Raw genomic sequence first — 22,111 nt, 5'->3', positions numbered from 1 at the left:
TAAAATAAGAGAAACTGTGTGTCTTGTTCAATTCCCCAGGATTTGGCTTCTCAGGCAATAGGTGAGTTCAGGGTTAGAGACACCTCTCTCCCACTTGCTATCAATTTTATAGATCTGACGAGGCCTAAGAGGCTTTATGTGCCCTGTTCTTTCTCTCTTGTCTAAAGTCTCCATCAGTGCCAAGAGCATCTCACTGGGAGTTTGAACTTTCCTTTAATCTAATCCATTTAGAAAATGACTCACAATTTATTGAATAAAGTAGAGAAAATTGATACCTTTTCATTAGGCTGACAAAGTCGTTTTCACTGTTGGCATATGAAATGTGTTTTCTATTTAAATTTTATTTATATCAGTCTTCTCTAGTGGGAACAAGATTGAAATGAAAGAGCTTACAATCAGTGTACAACTTTCCCATTAAGGCCAAGATTTCAAGCCCTAGTTTTGCAAAGGAGCTTGATGCCAATAATTTTTTAATTCTTTTTTTTTTATTTTTTTAATCCCAATATTTGGGATTAGTTGCAAAGTGGAATCAACCAAAAGTGATTTTTTTAATGTATCAATAACAGTAAAAGTGATTACTTCATATATGAAAAGAAGAAAATGTATTTAACTGACATTATTTGATTATGGTAAATCTGTAGCAATTTTAGCAAAAACTATGTATAGAATTTAATAATAACCTCACAAAGTACTTTTTCACATTGGGAAAATACTTGTGTACAAATATATTCCTCTAGAGAGCCATTTCTAAACTGTAAGAACACAAAGAGCTTGTACTCAGAAGATATATACATGTGCATGTGACTCAAATGTTGCTTATAAGGGGTGCCTGGGTGGCGCAGTATGTTGAGTGTCCAACTCAGTTTCTGCTCAGGTCGTGATCTCAGGGTTGTGAGACTGAACCCCGCATCGGGCTCTGCGCTCAGCACAGAGTCTCTCTCTCCCTCTCCCTCTGTCCATCCCTCCCACCCCACTCTCTCTCTCTCTAAATAAATAAATCTTTATTTAAAAAGTTGCTTATAAATATGTTTTTTAATCTAACTTTCCCTTTGATTTAAAATGTAGAGATTTTGGAGTTCTTCTCTATACCCACATCCAGGTAACAGCCCCCCTCCCCATTCTGTTGCCATGGTTGTAAATGGACCACATAGAAGTGGCAACCACCAGAAGCCAAATTTCAAAGGGACAAACATAAATGCATGTTTTGTTCTGAAATAGCAAGATTCTCCACACTGGGTTTGCTAAACCTACGATGTATGTGTAGAGTAAGTATATCCCATTCAGCAGGGACTTCCAAGAAATATCAATTTACACTAAAGATGTAATATTCTTTTGGTCCTTGTTTTCGTTTTGGCTTAGAGCCTTCACTCTGTTTGACCTCATGATTCTCTCCTCAGGATTTTACAGCCCTCTTGGTTAGATTTCCTCATGGAGGAATTATTCACCAAGAAATTGAGATTTTGCTGTTTTTGTGTTTTACTATGTTAGATGTACTTCATAGATAGTCAACATGGAATATGAAGACTGGGAGTGGGATGGGTTCCCTAGCTGGCTAAGAACATGTTTCTGTCCCCCCTAAAAGACAAACAAAATCCATGCTTCCCTGGAATCATTAAGAATTCTAACCAGTATTTTTGAAGCTGTGCAGAGAAATGGGTACTTTTGCTGAGAAATAGCGTTAGTACAATTTTTTGACCATTTATATATCACAAATGCTAACCTTTTTTTTTTTTATCTTTTGACTCAGAAATACCACTTCTTGGAATTTATCCTGGGGAAATAATTAAATATATTTGCAACTGTATATGTGCAAGGGTGTTAATATAAGCATCCTTACTAACAGCAAACAACCAGCCACAAAAAAGACAAATAAAACTAGGGGATTGGTTAAATAAATGCACCTTAATAGGGGATGTGATGTAGGCCTAAAAATTATGATGTATTTCATTTATTTGAGACATGGAAAAATATTTATGATTCCATAGTTAGATTTTAAAGAAGGCTAGCAGACAGTATGGGTGGAATGATATTACTTTTATTAAAAAATGTGTATGTTGGTGTATATATTTTTTCAACTGTTTAAAAATATATATATTGATGACCTGCTGCTATATGGCAACACCCTTCTAGCCACTTGGGAATACAAAGTCCAAACTTTCATGGAACTTACAGCCAAAAGGGGGGAAAGGACAAATATCCAGGTAAACTGAAAAATGTGTGAATTCAGGAAGTAGCACATACTATGAGGTAAATCAAAGCAGGTTATATCCAGGTGGGTATGGATTATTTTTGATAAATTTTCGAGAGGACACTCTAGAACAAGACAAAACAAAACAAGTTTAATTGAGGCTCAGTTGATGTCAATTCTGGATGAACATGCCCTGGACTGAGGGTGAGCCAAATCAAAAAAGAGATTTACATGTTTGCAGAAGAGATAGAAGGATAGAAAGATTGATCCAGAATGGAGGGTGGAGGTGAGGCTGGTAGAAAAACGTGGATGGAGAGATAGGAGGAGCCAAGTAACATGGATCGTTGAAGGCTAGTGTAAGGAGTATAGAATTTATTCCATGTGCTGGCACCATTGGAGAGTTTTAAGCCAAGGAATGATATGAAATGATGTGCATTATAAAAGATCACTCTGGATGCTGTGTCAAGAATAATCAGAGAGAAAGTCTGGAAAATCCATAGCCAAAGGTAGCAGTCTTCTTCTGCTTAATGTGATTATGCTTACTTTCCTTTCGCTAATTATCTGTATGCTTTGAATTTTATAAAAGACTATATATTGCTTTTAAATTAAGGAGGAAAAACAAAGGTTTCTATGGTTGGCAAAAACAAGAACATAAGAATGCATGGGTCCAACAAAATTACAAATCACACTCTACCATAAGCTTCGGGGTTGCTCTTAAATGTTTTAATCACAGAATGTTAAATTTGAGAATACAGGAATGTTCAATAGAAAATTTATTTTATAATCATGATTCTTTGTGTTTCTTCTTAAGCATATATTTAAAATTATGTCTACAAACAAATGAAAAAATATAGCTGAATTTAATCCTAAAATAAAACCACTGATTTAGTGAAAGCAAGACTAACATGCAGTGTTTAATTTATAAGTGGGCACAAAGATAGAGTTATCATGCACTGAAAGTGCACGATAAGCCAGGGACTCCAGCCTTGGTATAGAGCGCACAAAGAAGAATATTAGTATTGGCAGGAATAAGGAGCACTCCCTTGAGTTGACAAAAATTCTCTGAATATTCCCTGTCACCAGAGCAGACAGCTTTTTTCAAAGCAGTAGAAACTATACCCCTGCATTCTGATCAGATAGCTTGGAACAGCCCATGGCAAGCAAAAGATTTATGCTTTGTTTATCTTAAAATTCATGTGAAGTTAGACTTCTACCTCATAATATGTATACTTATTTGCTTTACTATGGAAACGATTTTCTTGATTACTTAGTTATTAAATTACCTCATCAATGAAGACTATTTATTTATTTATTTATTTTTAGATTTTTTTCCTTTTATTTAAATTCCATTTAGTTAACATGTAACATATAATTAGTTTCAGAGGTAGAGTTTAGTGATTCATCGGTTGCATGTAACACCCAGTGCTCATCACATCAAGTGCCCTCCTTCATGCCCATCACCCAATTACCTCTCTCCCCCACATAGATTTTTTTAATTTTATTTATTTTTTAAATGTTTTATTGTTATGTTAATCACCATACATTACATCATTAGTTTTAGATGTAGTGTTCCATGATTCATTGTTTGTGCATAACACCCAGTGCTCCATGCAGAGCGTACCCTCTTTAATACCCATCACCGGGCTAACCCATTCTCCCACCCCGCTCCCCTCTAGAACTCTGTTTGTTTTTCAGAGTCCATCGTCTCTCATGGTTCGTCTCCCCCTCCGATTTCCGCCCCCTTCATTCTTCCCCTCCTGCTACCTTCTTCTTCTTTTTTTTTTTCTTAACATATATTGCATTATTTGTTTCAGAGGTACAGATCTGTGATTCAACAGTCTTGCACAATTCACAGCTCTCACCATAGCACATACCCTCCCCCATGTCTATCACCCAGCCGCCCCATCCCTCCCACCCCCCACCACTCCAGCAACCCTCAGTTTGTTTCCTGAGATTAAGAATTCCTCATATCAGTGATGTCATATGATACATGTCTTTCTCTGATTGACTTATAAAGTAGTTGACTCACAATGTTACATTAGTTTTAAGTGTACAACATAGTGATTCAACTTTTATATACTTTATGCTATACTCACCACAAGTGTAGCTACCATCTGTTATCTTACAATGCTATTACAGTAGCATTGACTATAGTCCCTATGCCTGTTTTTTATTCCCATAACACTCATTCCGTAACTGGAAGCCCGTATCTCCCACCCCCTTTTGCCCATCCCCCACCTCCCTTCCCTCTGGCAGCCATCAGTTTGTTTTCTGTACGTATAGGTCTGATTCTGCCTTTTTTTGCTTTTCTTTTTTAATTCAGTTGTTTTGTTTTTTAGATGCCACATATGAGTAAAATCATATGGTATTTGTCTTTCTTAGTCTGACTTATTTCACTTAGCATAATACCCTCTAGGTCCATTTATGTTGTTGCACATGTCAAGATCTTACTCTTTTATGGCTGTATAATATTCCTGTGTGTGTGTGTGTGTGTGTGTACATACCACATCTTTATTCATTCATCTATTGATGGACACTTCCATTGCTTCCATATTTTGGCTATTGTAAGTGATGATGCCACCAACAAAACAAAAAAGCAAGCTACCAATGAGAGAAGATATTTGCAAATGATACATCTGATGAAGGGTTAATGTACAAAATATATTAAAAATTTCTACAACTCAACACCAGAAAAACAAACAATCCAATTTACAAATAGGCAGAGGACCTGAATAGACATTTTTCCAAAAAAGACATACTGATGGCCAACAGACACATGAAAAGATGCTCAACATCACTCATCATCAGGGAAATGCAAATCAAAACCACAATGAGATATCACCTCACACCTGTCAGAATGGCTTAAACACACACACACACACACAAAGAAATAACACGTGTTGGTGAGAATGTGGAGAAAAATGAACCATCATGCATTGTTGGTGGGAATGTAAATTGGTGCAGCCACTGTGGAAAAGAATATGGAGATTCCTCAAAAAATTAAAAATAAAATTACCATATGATCCAATAACTCCACTACTGGGTATTTACCCAAAGAAAGTGAGAAGACTAATTTGAAAAGATATAAGCATTCCTATGTTTAATGAGGGCTCTTCTTAGTACCCTCAGTCTGACGATACAAAGCAGATCCACTCATTAGTTTCCCCAGTATCCTTTTCATAATTTGTCTGTATATATTATCACATCATTATAATTAGAGTATATCTCCCACAATAGACTGTAAGCCACTTTAGGGTAGGAACTGTGTCTGTTTTATAGTTATTTATGTCATTAACAGCAGTTAATGAATAACTTTTGAATAAATAAGAGATAACTTTTGTCTTCAAATACCTTCAAGGAAGATAAAATTGCCCCAGTTTGAAAAACACTGGAATAGAATTTGTAGAAGGAAAGCAATACTAATCAATCACATCATTAATTCCATGTATGTTTCCGAAATATATTGTAGATCCTACAAATAAATAAATATGGTCTAATTAGCAAAAACTGAATATATGCATCCCACAATTAGTATAAGCTTCCATTAAAGATAAGGCGTTTACTCTCTATGAAGATAATTGGATGGATGCATACATAGCTGCATAGAGGACACATGGACAAATAACAGAATAACAGCCACATGTTGAGTATAAAGTTTATTATGTATTGCACTAAGATGTTGATCTCATCTAAAATTTACTATAACCAGTTGCGATTTCTGTTAACTGCATTTATAACTCAAGAACCTTAGACTTGACCTGAACAACTTTCCAAAGCCATACTATCACTTAGTAGTAGGCTTAACATTCAAATCCAGGTCTCTCTAGCCTATATCCAAGAGTTCAGAGCTTAACCATTACATAATGCTTCTCCACCCTGGATCCTATCCTTAGATGTGGGCTCACGGGAAGGAGGGAGTTTGGAATGACTGCAGGCCATAGTATTCTATGCCTTTAACTTTCTGTTTACTTTGATAAAGACAATAACACAGAGGGAGTCACAGACAGATCCTTTGAAGAAGCATTGTAATGGCTCTTCCAACAACCTGTGCATAAAGAAAGGCAGGAGAGCTGTCCCAGTCCTCTCATGGAGTTCCAGCCATTGCCTACACTGCATGACAGGTTGCACAAAACTGAGCCCAGAAATTTGTCTTGATTGATGTACTTATAACCTACTCTGGGAACATGAATGATATCATATGTTCAGCCATTTAATTTATGCTCAAACTCTCATAAGTCATAGAAGCAAGCTGAAAGTTTGGCATAATACTGAAGAACAATGGTTCACTCTCTCACTTTGTGAAGAATTGCCTTTTCTGTTTTGGAGTGATTTTATTCTTTAGAGTAATAAAAATAATGATGCCAATGATAATAATAGCTAATATTTATTGAACATTTATTGAATGGCAGACACTCTGCTAAGTGCTTTGAATGTACTTTCTCATGAAATTCTCCCAATCTTTTGATATAAGCACTATTTTTTTTCTTTTTCTCTATTTCTTTTTTTTAATTCACTCATTTATAAATTCTAAACCTGTCTTGAGTTACTCCATGCCATTCAAAGATGAATGCAGTAGGATCCCTGCACTCCAGAAGCACATTGCCTGGTGAATAGGCAGGTACATGAGCTAGTAATTCTAGACCAATGTAGTGAGGGTTACAGTTGATGTAGTTGAGTTATTGGCTGTATAGTTTCCTCAGTTGTTCCTAACATCACTTTCAGCTCTGCCCTTCTTCACAATTCTGGAGTAGGCAACCAAAATCAATGCCTATCCCTTCTGTGTGAATGCTGCCATGTTTATGTAGCATTTCAGCTGCTTGCTTCCTCCTTCTTCCATCTTGAACATCACTGCCAAATACATCTTTCCCAACCACCCTGTTAATCGTGTCTTCCATTTGCACACAGAATCTAGAATATTCAGTGACTTACCATTTCTTTAAGGGGGGGGGAGGAAACTGAGCTTCATGCTTTCAAGAACTTCTACAATCTTATTAAGATTTTCTCTTCCCACTCCCCAGTGTGAGCCTACTCTTCTAGCACAATAATGTACTTACTGCCAAGCAAGCACTTTGCTCATTTATACCCCCTTACAGTAATTCATGCCAAAATGCCAATCGTGCCCATGTTGAGAAACTCTGAGCTGAGCTGTAAGCTCTCAGGGCAAGAACTATGTCATGTTCATTATTTTATCCATCTCACTAAATCGGGTAGTCCTTTGACTACAGAAAGTGTGCAAAGAACTTTTACTGAGTTGAGACCCAAATATTGTCTATTGAAATGATGAATAGGGACTGTACCTCCTCAACAAGATAATGCATATGTGCTGTATTTCTTAAGTCCATTGCTTATCAGTACCTTGTTCTCTTTACATGGGAAAATGACTCAAAGTAAACAGTAATAACAACAACAAAAGGATTTCTGGTCTATTTAAGATTTATCACTGAAAGATGGATTGATTCTCTTTTGACAGTCTCTCTTTGCTCTGTAGCAACATGACCTGGTATAAGGGTGAAATCAAAACTCATGATTAAAGTAGCTTTAGTGATTTTAAAAATCTCTCAAGGAAAGATGAACATTCTTGAAAAAGTTGAAGCTCAGATATTTTCCTGAATATGACACATTCATAAGGCAAATTCCAGAACTCCAGGGTTAAAAGGGAGCCTCTTTCATAATCACCACAGATAAGAGAGGGTTGGTTTTTGCAGCTGATATTTAATTAACTCAGTTCTTCTAGGGGATAAAAAGTCCTCATAGAAGTTAGTCATCTACTTCACAAATTTCTTGTGGCTTCAAAAATTGTTCACTATTGGGACTTTTTACCAAAACACTATAAGTAGTAAAATCGAGCAACATGTAGCTCAGTCTAGGAAGAAACAAGTGTGATATAAACTGGCTCTTACCCAAAATATTTTTTTTACATTAACTTAATTTTATAAGAAACTAAATGTTTTGTGTTTGCCTCAAGTGTTTTGAATTTATTTGAAATTTATTTTCAATAATCATACACCAGAGAGAATTCATTCATTCACTCAGCAGTCAGTAAATGCTTTTTAAGAGTTCTGTGAATCCTGAACACAAAACTTGAATGAGTTTGCACTAATATGATGCAAACCGTAGATTTTATCATTAGGCAGATCTGCATTTTAGTGTTAATACCTACACTTCCTACCAGTGTAAGCTTGGCAAAGTTATTTAACCCCTCTGGCCTTCAGTTTTTTCATCCATACAATAAGTTCAAAATAATCCCCAACTTTAGGATTGCTATGAAGATTAAGATAATATATTTAAAGTACCTAACACGGAAGAGGCCATCAAAAATGTCAGTTGTCATTTTTATTACTGCACTGACCATTATAATTCAAGATATTTACAATTATTTGTTTTTACATTTTTCTTATTACAAGTATCTTCATAAGAAGAATTATAAAAACAGTTAAGTAACATTCATATTAGTTTGCTGTATTAAATCTAATCAATCATTCCTCTTTCAATAATCTGAAGGTTTTAGGTAGCTTCCAGTGTGGGAGAAGAGGGAGAAATTTATAAATCCTCTCTGAATTTTCTTAAAATTTTTTCAGGAAATATGAGTGTATGAAAAAAATTAGGAAAAAAGACTATAGTTTGACCTAGGACATGAAGTGATATACATTAAAATGACTGTGTAAACAATGAATCATGGAACACTTCATCTAAAACTAATGATGTAATGTATGGGGATTAACATAAGAATAAAATAAATAAATAAATAAATAAATAAATAAATAAATAAATAAAAACAACAAAAAAATGACTGTGTAATGCATAAATCAGAAACAAAATCAGCCTAATAGCATCTTTAGAAAAGCAACACCGGAATAATGAACTAGATTCTAATAAACCAGAGGGTAATGTCAAAGCATCAAACTCTAATTAGGAGAAGCAAGTGTAATATGAATTTTTAGAGATTATAGGCGGGTCTGGGGACGTTTTAATTCTTAGAAAGCCTTTTGTTTTTACCTGTGAGCCAGTGCACCTTTACTACCTGGAATTAAAGGTAATCTGTGGGTTTTGAGATGCCTTCTTTTTCCTATTGTCTACATTGTCATTGAGAAGATATTAACGCTTAAGAGAAAGAGAAACTGTTTTGTTAGCTTGCAACAAAGTAGGTCAGCTCAGAGAGGGCAGAGAGCAGCCTAAAGAAGAGGGCACAGTGTCCTTCCGAAGGAAGTAAAGATGCTAAAGCTGACCTTCCTGCCAGTTGTTCATTATTTGTGTGCCTCTGTGGAAAAAAAAAAGTCACAACCGCTAAATGGGAGACTGTCAAGAAAGCAGTTTCCCGTCAGAGCTAAGATCAGAGGGTTTCCATTCTTGGTGTCGATTCAGGGCAGCTATCGTGAGATATTAGGTGGGATTTCAGGGGACAAGTGTGGCAAATGTCACCAGCCTGTTGCTGACTGAGTGCCGGCCAAAAGGAAGCTTTAGATTGTGGACTCTCGATAAACACTGCCAAACCCTGACTTTTATCTTATGTTACCGGAAACCTGACAATTTATTTTTGTCCCCTTTCAACACTACAAGTGTTTTTTTGCTGCCAAAATACATGCATCTCTTATTTACTATTGTCACCTATTAATTCACATAAATAAGTTCTCTTACCTATGACTGGAATGTGGCCCTATTCCACATCCTCATCAACAGAGCCCTGCTATTGAAAAGAAAAACACTCCAGGGGGACCTAGGTGGCTCAGTCAGTTAAGTATCTGACTCTTGGTTTCTGCTCAGGTCATGGTCTCCTGGGTTGTGAGATCGAGCCCCACATCAGGCTCTGTGCTCAGGGGGAGTCTGCTTGAGATTCTTTCCCTCTGCCCCTCCCCCACTTGTACCTGCACACTCGTGCTTTCTCTCTCTCCCTCTCCCCCGACCCCCACTCTCTCAAGTAAATAAATAAATCTTAAAAAAGAAAAGAAAAGAAAAACACTCTTAGCTCTCATAATCATTTTGTACCCTGTGGAGGATTTGTGTCTTCTGTTACTACTCTGTGTTTTACCAAAATATCACATTGTTTTGCATACGGATAGACCATTTACAAGATTTTACTTGCTATACTTGCACACTATATTCCAACGGAGATTTATTTTATGTCATTCAGCCTGGTCCACACATAGGGTATGTATCAAACAGAGGCAAAATTACCCTTGGAAAATTCCTTAAATTGACTGGATAATAGAGTAGACATGATTTTGCATATAATATCAAAAGTTTGCAATCCATACACTGGATTCCAAAGGAGGGAAAGTCCAAAGTAAGGGTAGAGTAGAAAGAGGAAAACTTGAATGCAGGCAGATGGCCGGATGTTTAAACCATTCTGCTTGTAAGTTAGCAATGTCATCCCTCTACAGAATGCCTAATGCTCGATGGGTGGAGAATTTCAACGTGCTCCTGCTTCACTTTGCCGAGGGGGGAGTATCACTCCATTCTGTTTTAATATGAATCCTCTGTGGTGTTAACAGATGTCATCTGACCTCTTTGTCTTTGTGAGGAGGAAGCATCATGGTGGGGACTCTTCTTTGGGGGGTAAGGGGATGAGGGGTAAGTATCTACAGAACTAGGGTTCCCGTCCAGTATGAAAACAGCCAATCAGAAAGTGCTGGAAAGAGACACTGGCAGACATTTTGAGAATTTGGGATGGCAGAAATAATTCTTCACTCATGAAGGCATCAGGGAAGATGCGGAGCTTCTTGATTTGCGTGAAGTGCATCCAGTCACTATTTTATAAAATCTTATTATCAAAACAAAATGGAAAAGTGTAGCCACTTTTTTGTGAACTCCCATGCACTCAAAATACTATAAAAGTTGTACACCTTTTCTTTGGTAAGAACAAAAACAAAAACAAGTCTGTGCTATAAATAGATCCACTAAATTCGTTGCCAGCTTCGTGTTGTGGTCATCTTTGCTATTACCCTGAAAAGTAAAGCTTTTTTATCAGAGGCTTAACTTTCTAAAGTTTCAGCCACATCACATCAAACATCAAAAGGAAACCCAGCTCACATCAAATATAACTTTGATTGTAAACAAATACTTTTATTAATTATTACTCTTAGCTTTTATTTTGCAGGTTTTCTTTCATGCTTTCAGTCATTTTGTTTTTTCTCAAAGGCATTAGGCTGGGGGATAAACCCTAACGCTGGGTGGATAAAGGAATAGCTCCGTCATTCTGAAGAGCAGTTAATACTTTTGTCCCCTTCCCTGCAAATAAATAGTACAGGTCCTTGGTTTGTGAAAACTAACATAAAATTTCCTCCAAAAGGTATGTCTCCCCAATCCGTATGTTTTCATCTTTTATTGTCTGAGGAGATTTTTGACAAAATGTTGCTTGATCAAACCAGGCAGCATAAAATTATATTTGTGATGTAAGACTGATACATGAAAATATTACTCTTCTTCAGAGAGAAGTCTTAGCTAGTCATAGAAGCTTAAAGAGAAACTACTGTGCTTCAAAGAGAATTGACACTTCCAGAGGGTCACAGCACCCATGCCCAAGTTGTTTGGATGAATGCAAACACCCTTGTTTCTTGTTTTTGTGCAGCTTCCATAGTGATTGGGAAATGGTGGTGTGAGATGGAGCCTTGTCTAGAGGGAGAAGAATGTAAGACACTACCTGATAATTCCGGATGGATGTGCGCTACAGGCAATAAAATTAAGACTACAAGAGTAAGTTTATTTCTTTCAAATGTCTCATGCATGTTACCAACCATACTGTTTACCTTTGTGTTCTATAATCAGCCCCCAGAGAAGGTTTGAACAGGAGACAAGAAAGCCTTTTCCCTGACAGAAAACATTCTTAACCATTCATATCGGTTAATCTCAAGTTAGAGATTGTACTTGATTTTTCCATAGTGAGCAGTTCAGTGTTTCTGTGACTGGCTCATAAATAAGGCTGGGTTGCCATAGCCAAAGGAAGAGGAACAGTAATTATTCAAATAATTCAGCCAACAACTATAGTGCTCAAAAGAGCTTATAAAATAAGGGTCTTGCCTAATTCATCCAGATGGTTTGCTGAAAAGGACTGCATTTAAGTACAGCCATTTTCTATAGGTCTTTCAAAGAATTATTTGATGGTCTTTTAAGGAAGTGAAAGGTTTTTGTGATGTGAATTTTCATTCCTTGGTTTCTGTGGTAAAATAAGGAGTTATCTTCAAAATAATATAACAACTTGCATAGTGAGGCCATCCAACTCATCAGAATTGGTGTTGTGATGGCAGATAGGAAAGGCCCCGCTAGGCCAGCCATTGACCCTATAGATACTAGATCATAGGAAAGTGTGGGAGTCCTAAAGGGGGGAAGATGGGGGGAGGGGGTTGCACTCAGAGCACTTAAGAAAGTATTTATTCAAATGTACTACAGAACTATGTTAATATTTTTACAACCAGTAGGGTTACACATATCTATATCATGTGACCATGAGCCCTGTTACATGTGTATGTATTTTAATGCATTGGGTATTGTTGAAAGCATGCTCTACTAGTTAAAAATTCCAACATGTTGAACTTGTAGCCTTCCAAAAGGGTGACTCCAATTTGAAACGACATCTGTGATTCCCACCCCTGTATAATGAGTTTTAAGTTGATCTTTCTTCTCAGCGTTATCTTTTCAAGAAATAAAACTGATACTTGCACCCTTGTGATGCAGAAAACATAATACCTTATAAAACATATTTTATATATAAAATGAGTAGAGACTCTTTGCATATCAAATTTAGTTGCCCGTATTGACTACAATAAGCAGTAAATGGCTCTACCTCCTTGGCTCGTGGCCAGGAGAGGTTCCTGAACATCTTAGCTTGTTAACATGTATTTTCATGCACCTGAGATGCTCAGCATGGATTATCATATTTCAATGTAAAGAAACACCCTCAGGAGAGATTATTCGAAAATGAATCCAGTTCATGACATTTACCTCCAGAAACCATCTTCATTAATTGATGGAGAGTGGATTTCAGGTTTCCCTTTGGTTACATTTTGCCTGAAACTAATACCACCAAACAGTCTGAAGATGTCCTCACAAGTTGGTTTTCTGCTATTCTGAATCACGGCCGGTATGATTGGAATTTGATCACCATTATTTCAAGCAGGTTGCTAATATATTTTATTCTGCCAAATCTCCATTTCCTCTTTCAAATGATAACTGATCTCCCTTTATTGAGCATAAGCCTGCTCTCATGGTTCCTCCAGACCTGAAACTCAGTAAAGAACAATAATACAAGTCAAATTATTTCAGGATTTAAGTATGTGAAATGCCAAGGGTACCAACTAGGAGACTCTTTGGAAGACAGAATATAAATAAACAAAACACAGAAATGTTAATGCTACTTTTTATGACTGTGTAACTTTCTTTGATTTGGCCTCTGTAGAGTGTATTTTAAAACATATTGTAAATATCTCCCAGACATTTTCTGTTCTCCCGGAAGTACAGTGCAGGTCTGATCACAGTAATAGAGTCTGGAGTGCACTGTGTTTCCTACTGTCCTGGGTGGGCTAAATGCAACCGAGACAGTTGAGTGTACAAGAGAAATAAATCGCCCATGCAGTTGGTTTGAAAGCAGAGGATGTACCTGTTCTAATGTGTGTGTCCATTTCAATCAAGGAAACAAGAGATTGCTCTGTAGTCATGTGAGCAACATATCACTCAACTAATAAATCTCCACACTGTCTTTAGAGAAGGAAAAAGGAAACACGAGGAAAAGCTGTACTTTTTTACACCTTGAGAGGACTCGGACACTATTACTTACTTAATTTTCTCCCCCACTTCCTTACAAAGAAATTCACAGTGAAATACATACTTTTAAACACAAAGGCACAATTAAGTCCAGCTGATACGTACAGGCGCTTTCCCTTCTGTACAAATGACGTGCCAACACCAGTCCTTAGATGATATGCTCCAAAATAGGTTTTATATTAATTTTTCTAGTACGCCCTATGTGATTTTCCCTGTCAGAGTATAAATACGCCTACATATTTCAAATATTGCCTCTGGCAGTTTAACTTTTAAAAACAGTTTAATAGACAGATGTACTTTAATTATGAGTCATAGGCTTTCATTGTTCTGTTCTTATCTAAGAAGTAATCTTTAGGATAAAAAAATCAAGTTCTTAAACTAAGAAGAAAAATAAAGAAAATCACCTCTGGTTCTTATGTGTAAGACTGATTCAAAGAGAGTGCTCTCAGGAAAAAAAAAAAAAAAAGAAAAGAAAACATAAAAGCAAAAAAGACAGAAGAAACATGCCCAGCTTGTTAATAGCAACTGAGAGTTTCCTTCATACTGTTAATTTTTAAAAGTAACTCCAATATGAAGAAATTTGCAAGATAGAGTCCGAGATGTCATTTTTCCTTTTTTGGTTTTTTTCAAAACCTTATCATCCCAAGCCAAATCCTCAGCAGTCTGTGAAATGTAGATAAACAAAAGATATTTCAAACTGTGATCTAATTCAGACTTTCATGATGCTCATTTTTTTAAGGAGGATGGAGAGTAGAAATTCATTGTTTCATTTATTTTTTTTGTTTTTTCTTTTTCTTTTTCTTTATTTGTTTTTTTAATTATGTTTCATTTAAAGGACCAGACACAGCAGAATGGGAACTAGCCAGGGTAACGGGCCACAATCTGAAGGAAAGCCTTGAGAAAATTAGATCTAGGTGATAATATAACCTACAGAAGGAAGGAGAAAAGATAAGTAGAATCAGGTACAGGCTTCCCTTTCAGGAGATTGGGGAGAATAAACCTAAGGAAAAGAGGAAGCTTCCTGAATGTCATTTTACAGAGAGAAAATAGTTACCCTTGAGAAGTTTTCCAAAACCTAGCAAGGGGTACAATAAAGCTGGTGACAGAAACCCACCTGGGGAGAAGTCTGGTACATCTGGGTGAAGTGTCAAGGCTAAATTTTAACCCTATTCCCTCTTAGCCATTGCTTCAATTGTTTCATTAAATTGCTTTGTTGTTAGTCTGTGGCAAGACTCACCAATCCTGATAGTGACAAGAGATCTTCTCTTATGGTTTTAGAAACCTATTGATTTATTTCTTTTCTTTAAACATATATATCAAAAACTTAAGTTTGCAAGTTGATGACGCTATTGGAAAATTGGCTCTGTAGATTCTGGATTTGCCAATCTCCAAAATCAGATGAGCTAATTCCCTATAATAAATATTATATTTAATATATACAAAATAATAAGGTATAATATGGTATATGTATTTTAAAAAAAGAAAGTTGGGGATGCTGTATCCAATGCATTCAGCCCTAAAAGTATACTCTGTGTATTCAGGAATGATGCCTTAATTTAGAAAGGTAGACTTCTCCCTGGAGAAAATAAGTTGTTTGACAATGCTGTAAAAATTCACATGTAAAAAGTGAACATTCGTTGTTTGGGGACATAATGAGGAAGGGAATAAAATGAGGAGAAAACTAAAGGTGCTTGGAAGGAAAAATCAGCAGGTTAAAATAGTAGAACATAATCTGGTATAATACCTGGGAACATATCAGGCAACTTCGTTAGTATCTTTCAGACTAATGAGAAAATCAACAGTTAGATTTCCACAAGGTGGAGTCAAGTTGCCTTCCCTAAAAGGGTGAGTTAGCAGACCTCAGACTGCATACCTAAACACAATGGCTATCTTGTCAAATTGATGTTTCACACAAATCCACTACAGTCATTTGTCCACACCCTCCTGGGCCCATCCTCCTAATAGTGACTCTGACCCTGCATATCTCCATCCATTCTCATCAGCCAATGCTTTTTATATTAGAGAAGTGTAATGTACCAGCTTTGACATATCCAAGCTTTATCATTCAAAATTCACTCAAAATTTCCACCTGGTCTGAAGTGTTATGAAAGCCTTTACAATCCTGATGTCCAGACCATTTTGCATGAACTACCTTTAAGAGAGAAGGGTAGGAATGTGGAGCAGTGCAGGGGGAGGTGGATTTGGAAATGGCAAGAAGGAAAAATAAATCAATTTATGCTGTTACAATTGCCCCTGGGTTAGAGTGAACTCATTCATTTCTTTAACCAACAAATATATTTAAGCCTCTTCTATCTAAAGTTAGTGTATTAAGGTTTTAGGGATGTGATGGTAGATACGACCCATCTCCTGTTCTTCCATGAAGGGTAGGGCCTAAGGTTGGGGGGTACCATGGGGGTGGGAATGGCAAGTCGATAGAAAGGCAATTCCAATTCAGTTTTGTAAATGTCACTTTCTCCCTCCTTTTGATGAAGAAGAAGACAGTGGAAACAGAAGGTGATAAACACTACTAGAATGTAGGAAACCAAAGTTTGGAAGAATCTGTTATTCATATGGAGAGGATAAAGAAATAAATGTGTGAAGATTTCTCATACATACTGCCCTGGGCACAACCAACTTTTGAAAGCAAACTTTTATTACTGTTCCCACCCAACCCTGAAACCTTTTCATGGACTCCACGCCTGGACTCAGAACACTCAATTCCTAAGACTATAAAGAACTAAGAGATGATAAAGAAAAATGCCTATGTCCTAGAACTCTAAAGTAGAACCTTCAACTCTCTTAGAATCATCATTTCTGCCCCAAACCAGTGACTCTCTGTGCATGCATCCTTTTGAACGTTAGAGTCTTTGGGACCATATTCAAATATATTAAATGGTACCAGTAGTGGTAGGAGTATGCTCTTGGTTGCCCTTGAGTACTATGTCATTGGGAGGAAGAGTTTCTCATCCTGCAAGGGTCTCTTATGTTCCTAAGAAAATGTGTTCTAATCCTGGCAGTGACTTTACCTTATGCCACCCCTTTAACATGTTACAGCAGGTCAACTTGACAAGGCCACGGAATGACCTACTCAGTTCAAATTCTCATCAAACACACTGGACTAACTACGTATTCTGAAGGGCCCAGTGCAAGAATGAAAACACAGGCCTCTTGTTCAAAAATTAGTAATAATTTCTTTTTTTTTTAAAGATTTTATTTATTTATTTGCGAGAGAGAATGAGAGACAGAGAGCACGAGAGGGAGGAGGGTCAGAGGGAGAAGCAGACTCCCCGCTGAGCAGGGAGCCCGATGCGGGACTCGATCCCGGGACTCCAGGATCATGACCTGAGCCGAAGGCAGTCGCTTAACCGACTGAGCCACCCAGGCGCCCCTAGTAATAATTTCAAGACTGCAGTAACAGGTCATTAAATGAAGTGTGGGGCCCTGTTCAGCACAGGACTCTGGGCAACTGTACAGATCATATGCCCATGAAGCCAGTCATGGTTATTCATTGCTCCAGAGTCTATCTCCTCAGCTGTGGCAAAATAAAAGTAATGAATTGATAAAAAATACGATGGCCTGTCAGTGTGCTTTTTGATCACCATTTGAGAACTACGGCTCTAGATTAACATTTTTGGCTTCAGAGCACTTGAAAGAAGCAACGTACTATAAATTCAAGATGTCCTCATTTTCTGCCTATTCACCTTTCTTTATGCCTTTGTTCTTTTCTCCCTGAAATTTCTTTCTTTCTTTGGTTTCAGATTCACCCAAGAACCTAATGGAAGCATTTGTTATAGTAGCAAAGGAAAATCACCTCTGCGGAAAATACATTTTAAGAATTTAAAACATCTTACACATTACAAGCCAAATGGATTTCTTATTTGCACTTTGACTGGTTACCAGATAATCACAGTGCTTTTACTGTGTGTCACAAAGTATCCTATAGTGAGAAGACCCCACGCTTTTGGCAGCACCATGGAAAGTGGGTTTAAAAAAAAAAAAACAAAAACAGTTTTCTCAATGAAAATTTTTGGGATTACGAAGAACGATCAACTATCTTCTAATTTGGATCTATAGTTACTTTGTACCATTTTAAATATATGTATATACATAATATTTTGAAATATTATATATTCTCTTCAAGAAATGAACAATGCCACAGGTTGAGACGGCTGGTGTACCTCTTTGAGTTTGGATGTTTTGTTTTGTTTTGTCGCAGTTTCTTTTTTTACTGGCAAGGAAGAAGACATGTGCCCCTTTTGAAATTTCAACATGGCACTCACACTGGAAGGCCAGCTACAGGTGGACTCCTGGAATCTGAGGCATCATAACCATACTGAATTGAGAGCTTCCTTCTGTTTCTACCAGATGGCCCAAGGAAGCACATCGTCCTGTTTTATTGCTTTCTACCCGTGCAATATTAGCATGCAAGCCTGGCTTACATAACCATACTTTATATTCAATTGATATATAATAACCATTCTAACCTCTTCCAGGAAAGTATTTTTAGAACTACTAGCTTTTCCACAGATAAGACAATGAGGATTCTTGAGGGAGCTACTCCACCATGCTATTAAGACTCTGGCAAAATTATGGTAGAATATGGATCCCTGTGTTAATAAGTTCTGTAAATACAATGTCTTAAGGCTTGGTATAGCTGTCCTAGACTGAAGAAATATCCTCCGATTACATCCAAAGCCTGGCATCATTAAGTACATAGTGCTGAAGCCACAAGTCTTATCATGGCACCTCTTTCTATGTTTGATTTGCTTTTTCCAAGAGTATTCAGATCTCTTCTGAATCTGAAGATTCAGGAAGACCATTAAAGCAATTAGGTTTCAGAATGATCTATGTGACCAAATGCTGGACAGCCCTATTAAAGTGGTAAATAACTTCTTTCTAAACCTACTTGTCCTCTTTATTTGCCATGTATTTGTCCTGAGTCAGCTTTAGCCAAATCCAGAGAACACCCTGCTTAGAGACTTGTAGTCAGCCAGAATTTTTTTCCATGAGGTCTTTGCTGCCAGTATTTCTAATCCCAGTATTTTGAAAATCAGAAATTCATTACTATAACTGCTGTGTTCTTAGCCCACAAAATGAAATGTCAAATCCCATTATGGGGTTTCTGTACTGGCCACTTAGATGAGACATATGGGGCTCACTTCTAAAAAAGAAACTTCTGTCCATCTTCTCTTGTTAAAAGTTACTCAGATGATGATTATAGAAAAGAAATATCTATTATCTACCTGGGATAGCATAATAGTACTATACATTCCTGTTACTTAACCTAGCATATTTCAAGTATATCTGTTTTTTCTCCAAAGCCTTCTCTCTAGAATACATGTTGTTAGGGCCTCTTATTACATCACCAGCACAAGTGGTCCCTTAGTGTGGATTTTTAAAGTTAAACCTCAGGTAAAATCTAGAGGTTCCTTCATGTCTACCAATATAGCTTGAAGTCTGATTGAATATGTAAATACTCTAATCAGATAGATTGATTCTGTATCTCAAATGCCTATAAAAAGCACCCAGAAATGGAAATGGAATCCTAATTGCAAAATCTAGGCTTTCCAAATACTTTCACAAATATTTGCCAGAAGATAGCATAAAATTCATATAACCAAATCAGAATCCCTTGAATTTATGGTCCATATTCATGTACCAAGTAATATATTAGCAATTGACTTTCACCTGTAAACTTCAGAGTAAAACCTGAAATCATGAATGCAAAGAATTATCTGGAATAGTACTTCCCCAAATGGGGAGGAAAAAATTTCCATAATCAAATACATTGGGAAAAAGTTTCTAAATAAAATAAAACAGAAATATTTACTGAGGAAATTTTCAGAGCCTTTAATACACCAGAAGTGATGTATGTGTTCAAGAAAGACTAAAACATGGGTTGCCAAGTCAAGAATTTCCAGAATCCAGACATGTAAGGTGGTTACTTGACAAATGGACAGTACATCCCTGCCTAATGAGAAACTGCAAGAAATTATTTGTGTGAGGACATATTCTCTGCCTTGTCACATCTTCAGTTTTTTTCAATAGAACCAGAAATCTGGATTTTTATATAAAATCTCCTAACATTCTTAAATAAGGTTAACTAATATGAGATGTTTTGTCATTAAAAATTCTACAAGCACTATTATTGCCCCCAAATTCCCTGATCATGTGGCTTTTTCTAAGAGATGAATGTTTCCTGGAATACCCTTTTAAAAAAAGCATTAGTCCTAAATGAAAATCCAATCTCTTTTCTATGGACTCATGCATGCAGACGCTTCTCACAATTTACGATATGTGGGGCTCACAGCTTCTCCTGTTCTGTAACCAGAGCCTGTAAGTCAATGAAAGAGTCTAGAGGCCCAGGTCTGTCAGTTCATTTCCTAGTGATCACTTCATGCAATAACCTCCCTTGGAAAGACCTAGAAGAAGAGAGAAGGGGGGAAAAGACCACATCAGAATCAGGCAACCATCCAATAAAACAGTGCAAATATTTGTAAATGTCATCAAATTCAATTTGGATTCATCAAGGTCCTTATACAAATGTGTGAACCATCAAGTTGTACTTAAATTGGACCCACTCCAGTTAGGGGGATTCAGTAGCTATCCCGGGCCTACATCTATTGTTTAAAAACTTTTATCATGTATTGCTGGTAATAAAGAGCTTGGTGTGGTATGACTAATAATGATTTTTGAGCTTGTGCATCAGGTGTGATAAATAATGTTCTAACATAATTAGAGCAAATGGAAAGGGCTTTATCCAGAACCCATCTCTGGGTAAAAAGGAAAATATGGCTCATTTCATAAGACAGATTTTTTAGTTAGGTAAAGCTTATTTCTTGACTTTTTTGTATATGTGATTAGATTTATCTCTTAATGGATTTGGCAAGCACACTGAGAAGTTTTACTACTAGGCTTTCTTCCGTTATCAAATGATGAAGAATGTTTTCACCAACACACAATTCAACATCATTTTCTGATCAAATCCAGTGTAACTTTCACAAAGCAATGGTTTTATATAGGGCAGTATATTATGCTACCTTGACATTGTCACTGATGTAAGTTATGAAGGGTATAAAAATTGTTTATATGAGGAGATCCACACATTCCTCACCTCCATAGGATAGGCACTCCATCCTGGAAGCTTAAATGGCATATCATAATATGAGTTTTTCTTTTAATTAAGCTTGACACTTCCATTTCAAAATCTATTAAGGTTTACCTGAAAAAGAAGTGAACCATTTTCCTTTTCATGAGCTGTCTACTTTCCAAATAAAAGATTTAGTGTCTAGTAAATTCTAGGGCTCAAGCCACCTCCATCTAGTGGATAAATATAAGAAAACAAGATATAAGACGTACTAAGAAAAGTGAGGGCTCAGGACTAGTGACAGCAGTGGTAGAATCGGATGGCCCAGTGCCCACCAGCATCATGCAAAGTGATAAAGCAGAATCATGTTCACACTTCAAAGTAAATTAAATGGAAAACCATTAATTGCATGCGCACGTACACACACACACACGTATCTCCTGTTAAAGATTTAAAATGTTTAGGTTGAATAGGCGGGGGTTTTTTCCTTGTAAAGCTCTTAGGGACGTATCAGGAGATGTGGTGGCATGCTCTCACATCATTGGTCTGAGAGTGGCTCTCATTTATTTATTTATTCATTATTTAGTTTGCTTCACTTTTTCCCAGGTGTTAAGCTCTCATTTATTTGTTTTGGCAGCTAGATGCATTATTTAAAAAAAATAATAATTATCAAACATGAAAGCCAGGACCCCAGCCATAAGTGACTGTGTTTATAGACCAGGCAGTGTATATGCAGCCCTAATTCCCACCTGTTCAGAGAGTAGACTCACATGCATGTGCCGAGGAAAATCTGGGACCAGACTTGCCTTAAGATAGTGGCTGTCGGGAGCCTGAGTGGCTCAGTCTGTTAAACGTCTGCTTTCAGCTCACGTCTGCCTTCAGCTGAGGTCATGATTCCAGGATCCTAGGATCGAGTCCCATATCGGGCCCCCAGTGGGTAACCTGCTTCTCCCTCTCCCTCCTCCCCTCCCCCCCTGCTCCCCCATTCTTATGTGCTCTCTCTCAAATACATAAATAAAATCTTAAAAAAAAAAAAAAAGACAGTGGTCGTCGACCATTTAGCCACGGTACATGGATGTGTG

At 37.0% G+C, this 22,111-nt stretch overlaps 1 protein-coding gene across 1 annotated transcript in view; it reads left to right on the top strand.

Annotated features, from left to right (window-relative positions):
- TAFA1 (TAFA chemokine like family member 1) overlaps nt 1–17,929 on the top strand; it is a 534,189-nt gene extending 516,260 nt beyond the window's left edge. Inside the window, exons 4-5 of the mRNA XM_044916668.1 lie at nt 11,754–11,878; nt 17,701–17,929. Of these exons, the coding sequence (XP_044772603.1) occupies nt 11,754–11,878; nt 17,701–17,718 (143 nt within the window). The 3' untranslated portion in view covers nt 17,719–17,929. The remainder of the gene's footprint in view (nt 1–11,753; nt 11,879–17,700) is intronic.
- The last annotated feature ends 4,182 nt before the right edge of the window (nt 17,930–22,111 follow it).

Source organism: Neomonachus schauinslandi, chromosome 1 (assembly GCF_002201575.2).
Source record: "Neomonachus schauinslandi chromosome 1, ASM220157v2, whole genome shotgun sequence".
Classification (NCBI taxonomy): Eukaryota; Metazoa; Chordata; class Mammalia; order Carnivora; family Phocidae; genus Neomonachus; species Neomonachus schauinslandi.
Note: the sequence above shows the minus strand (reverse complement) of the source record. Positions and strands in the feature narration are given on the sequence as shown.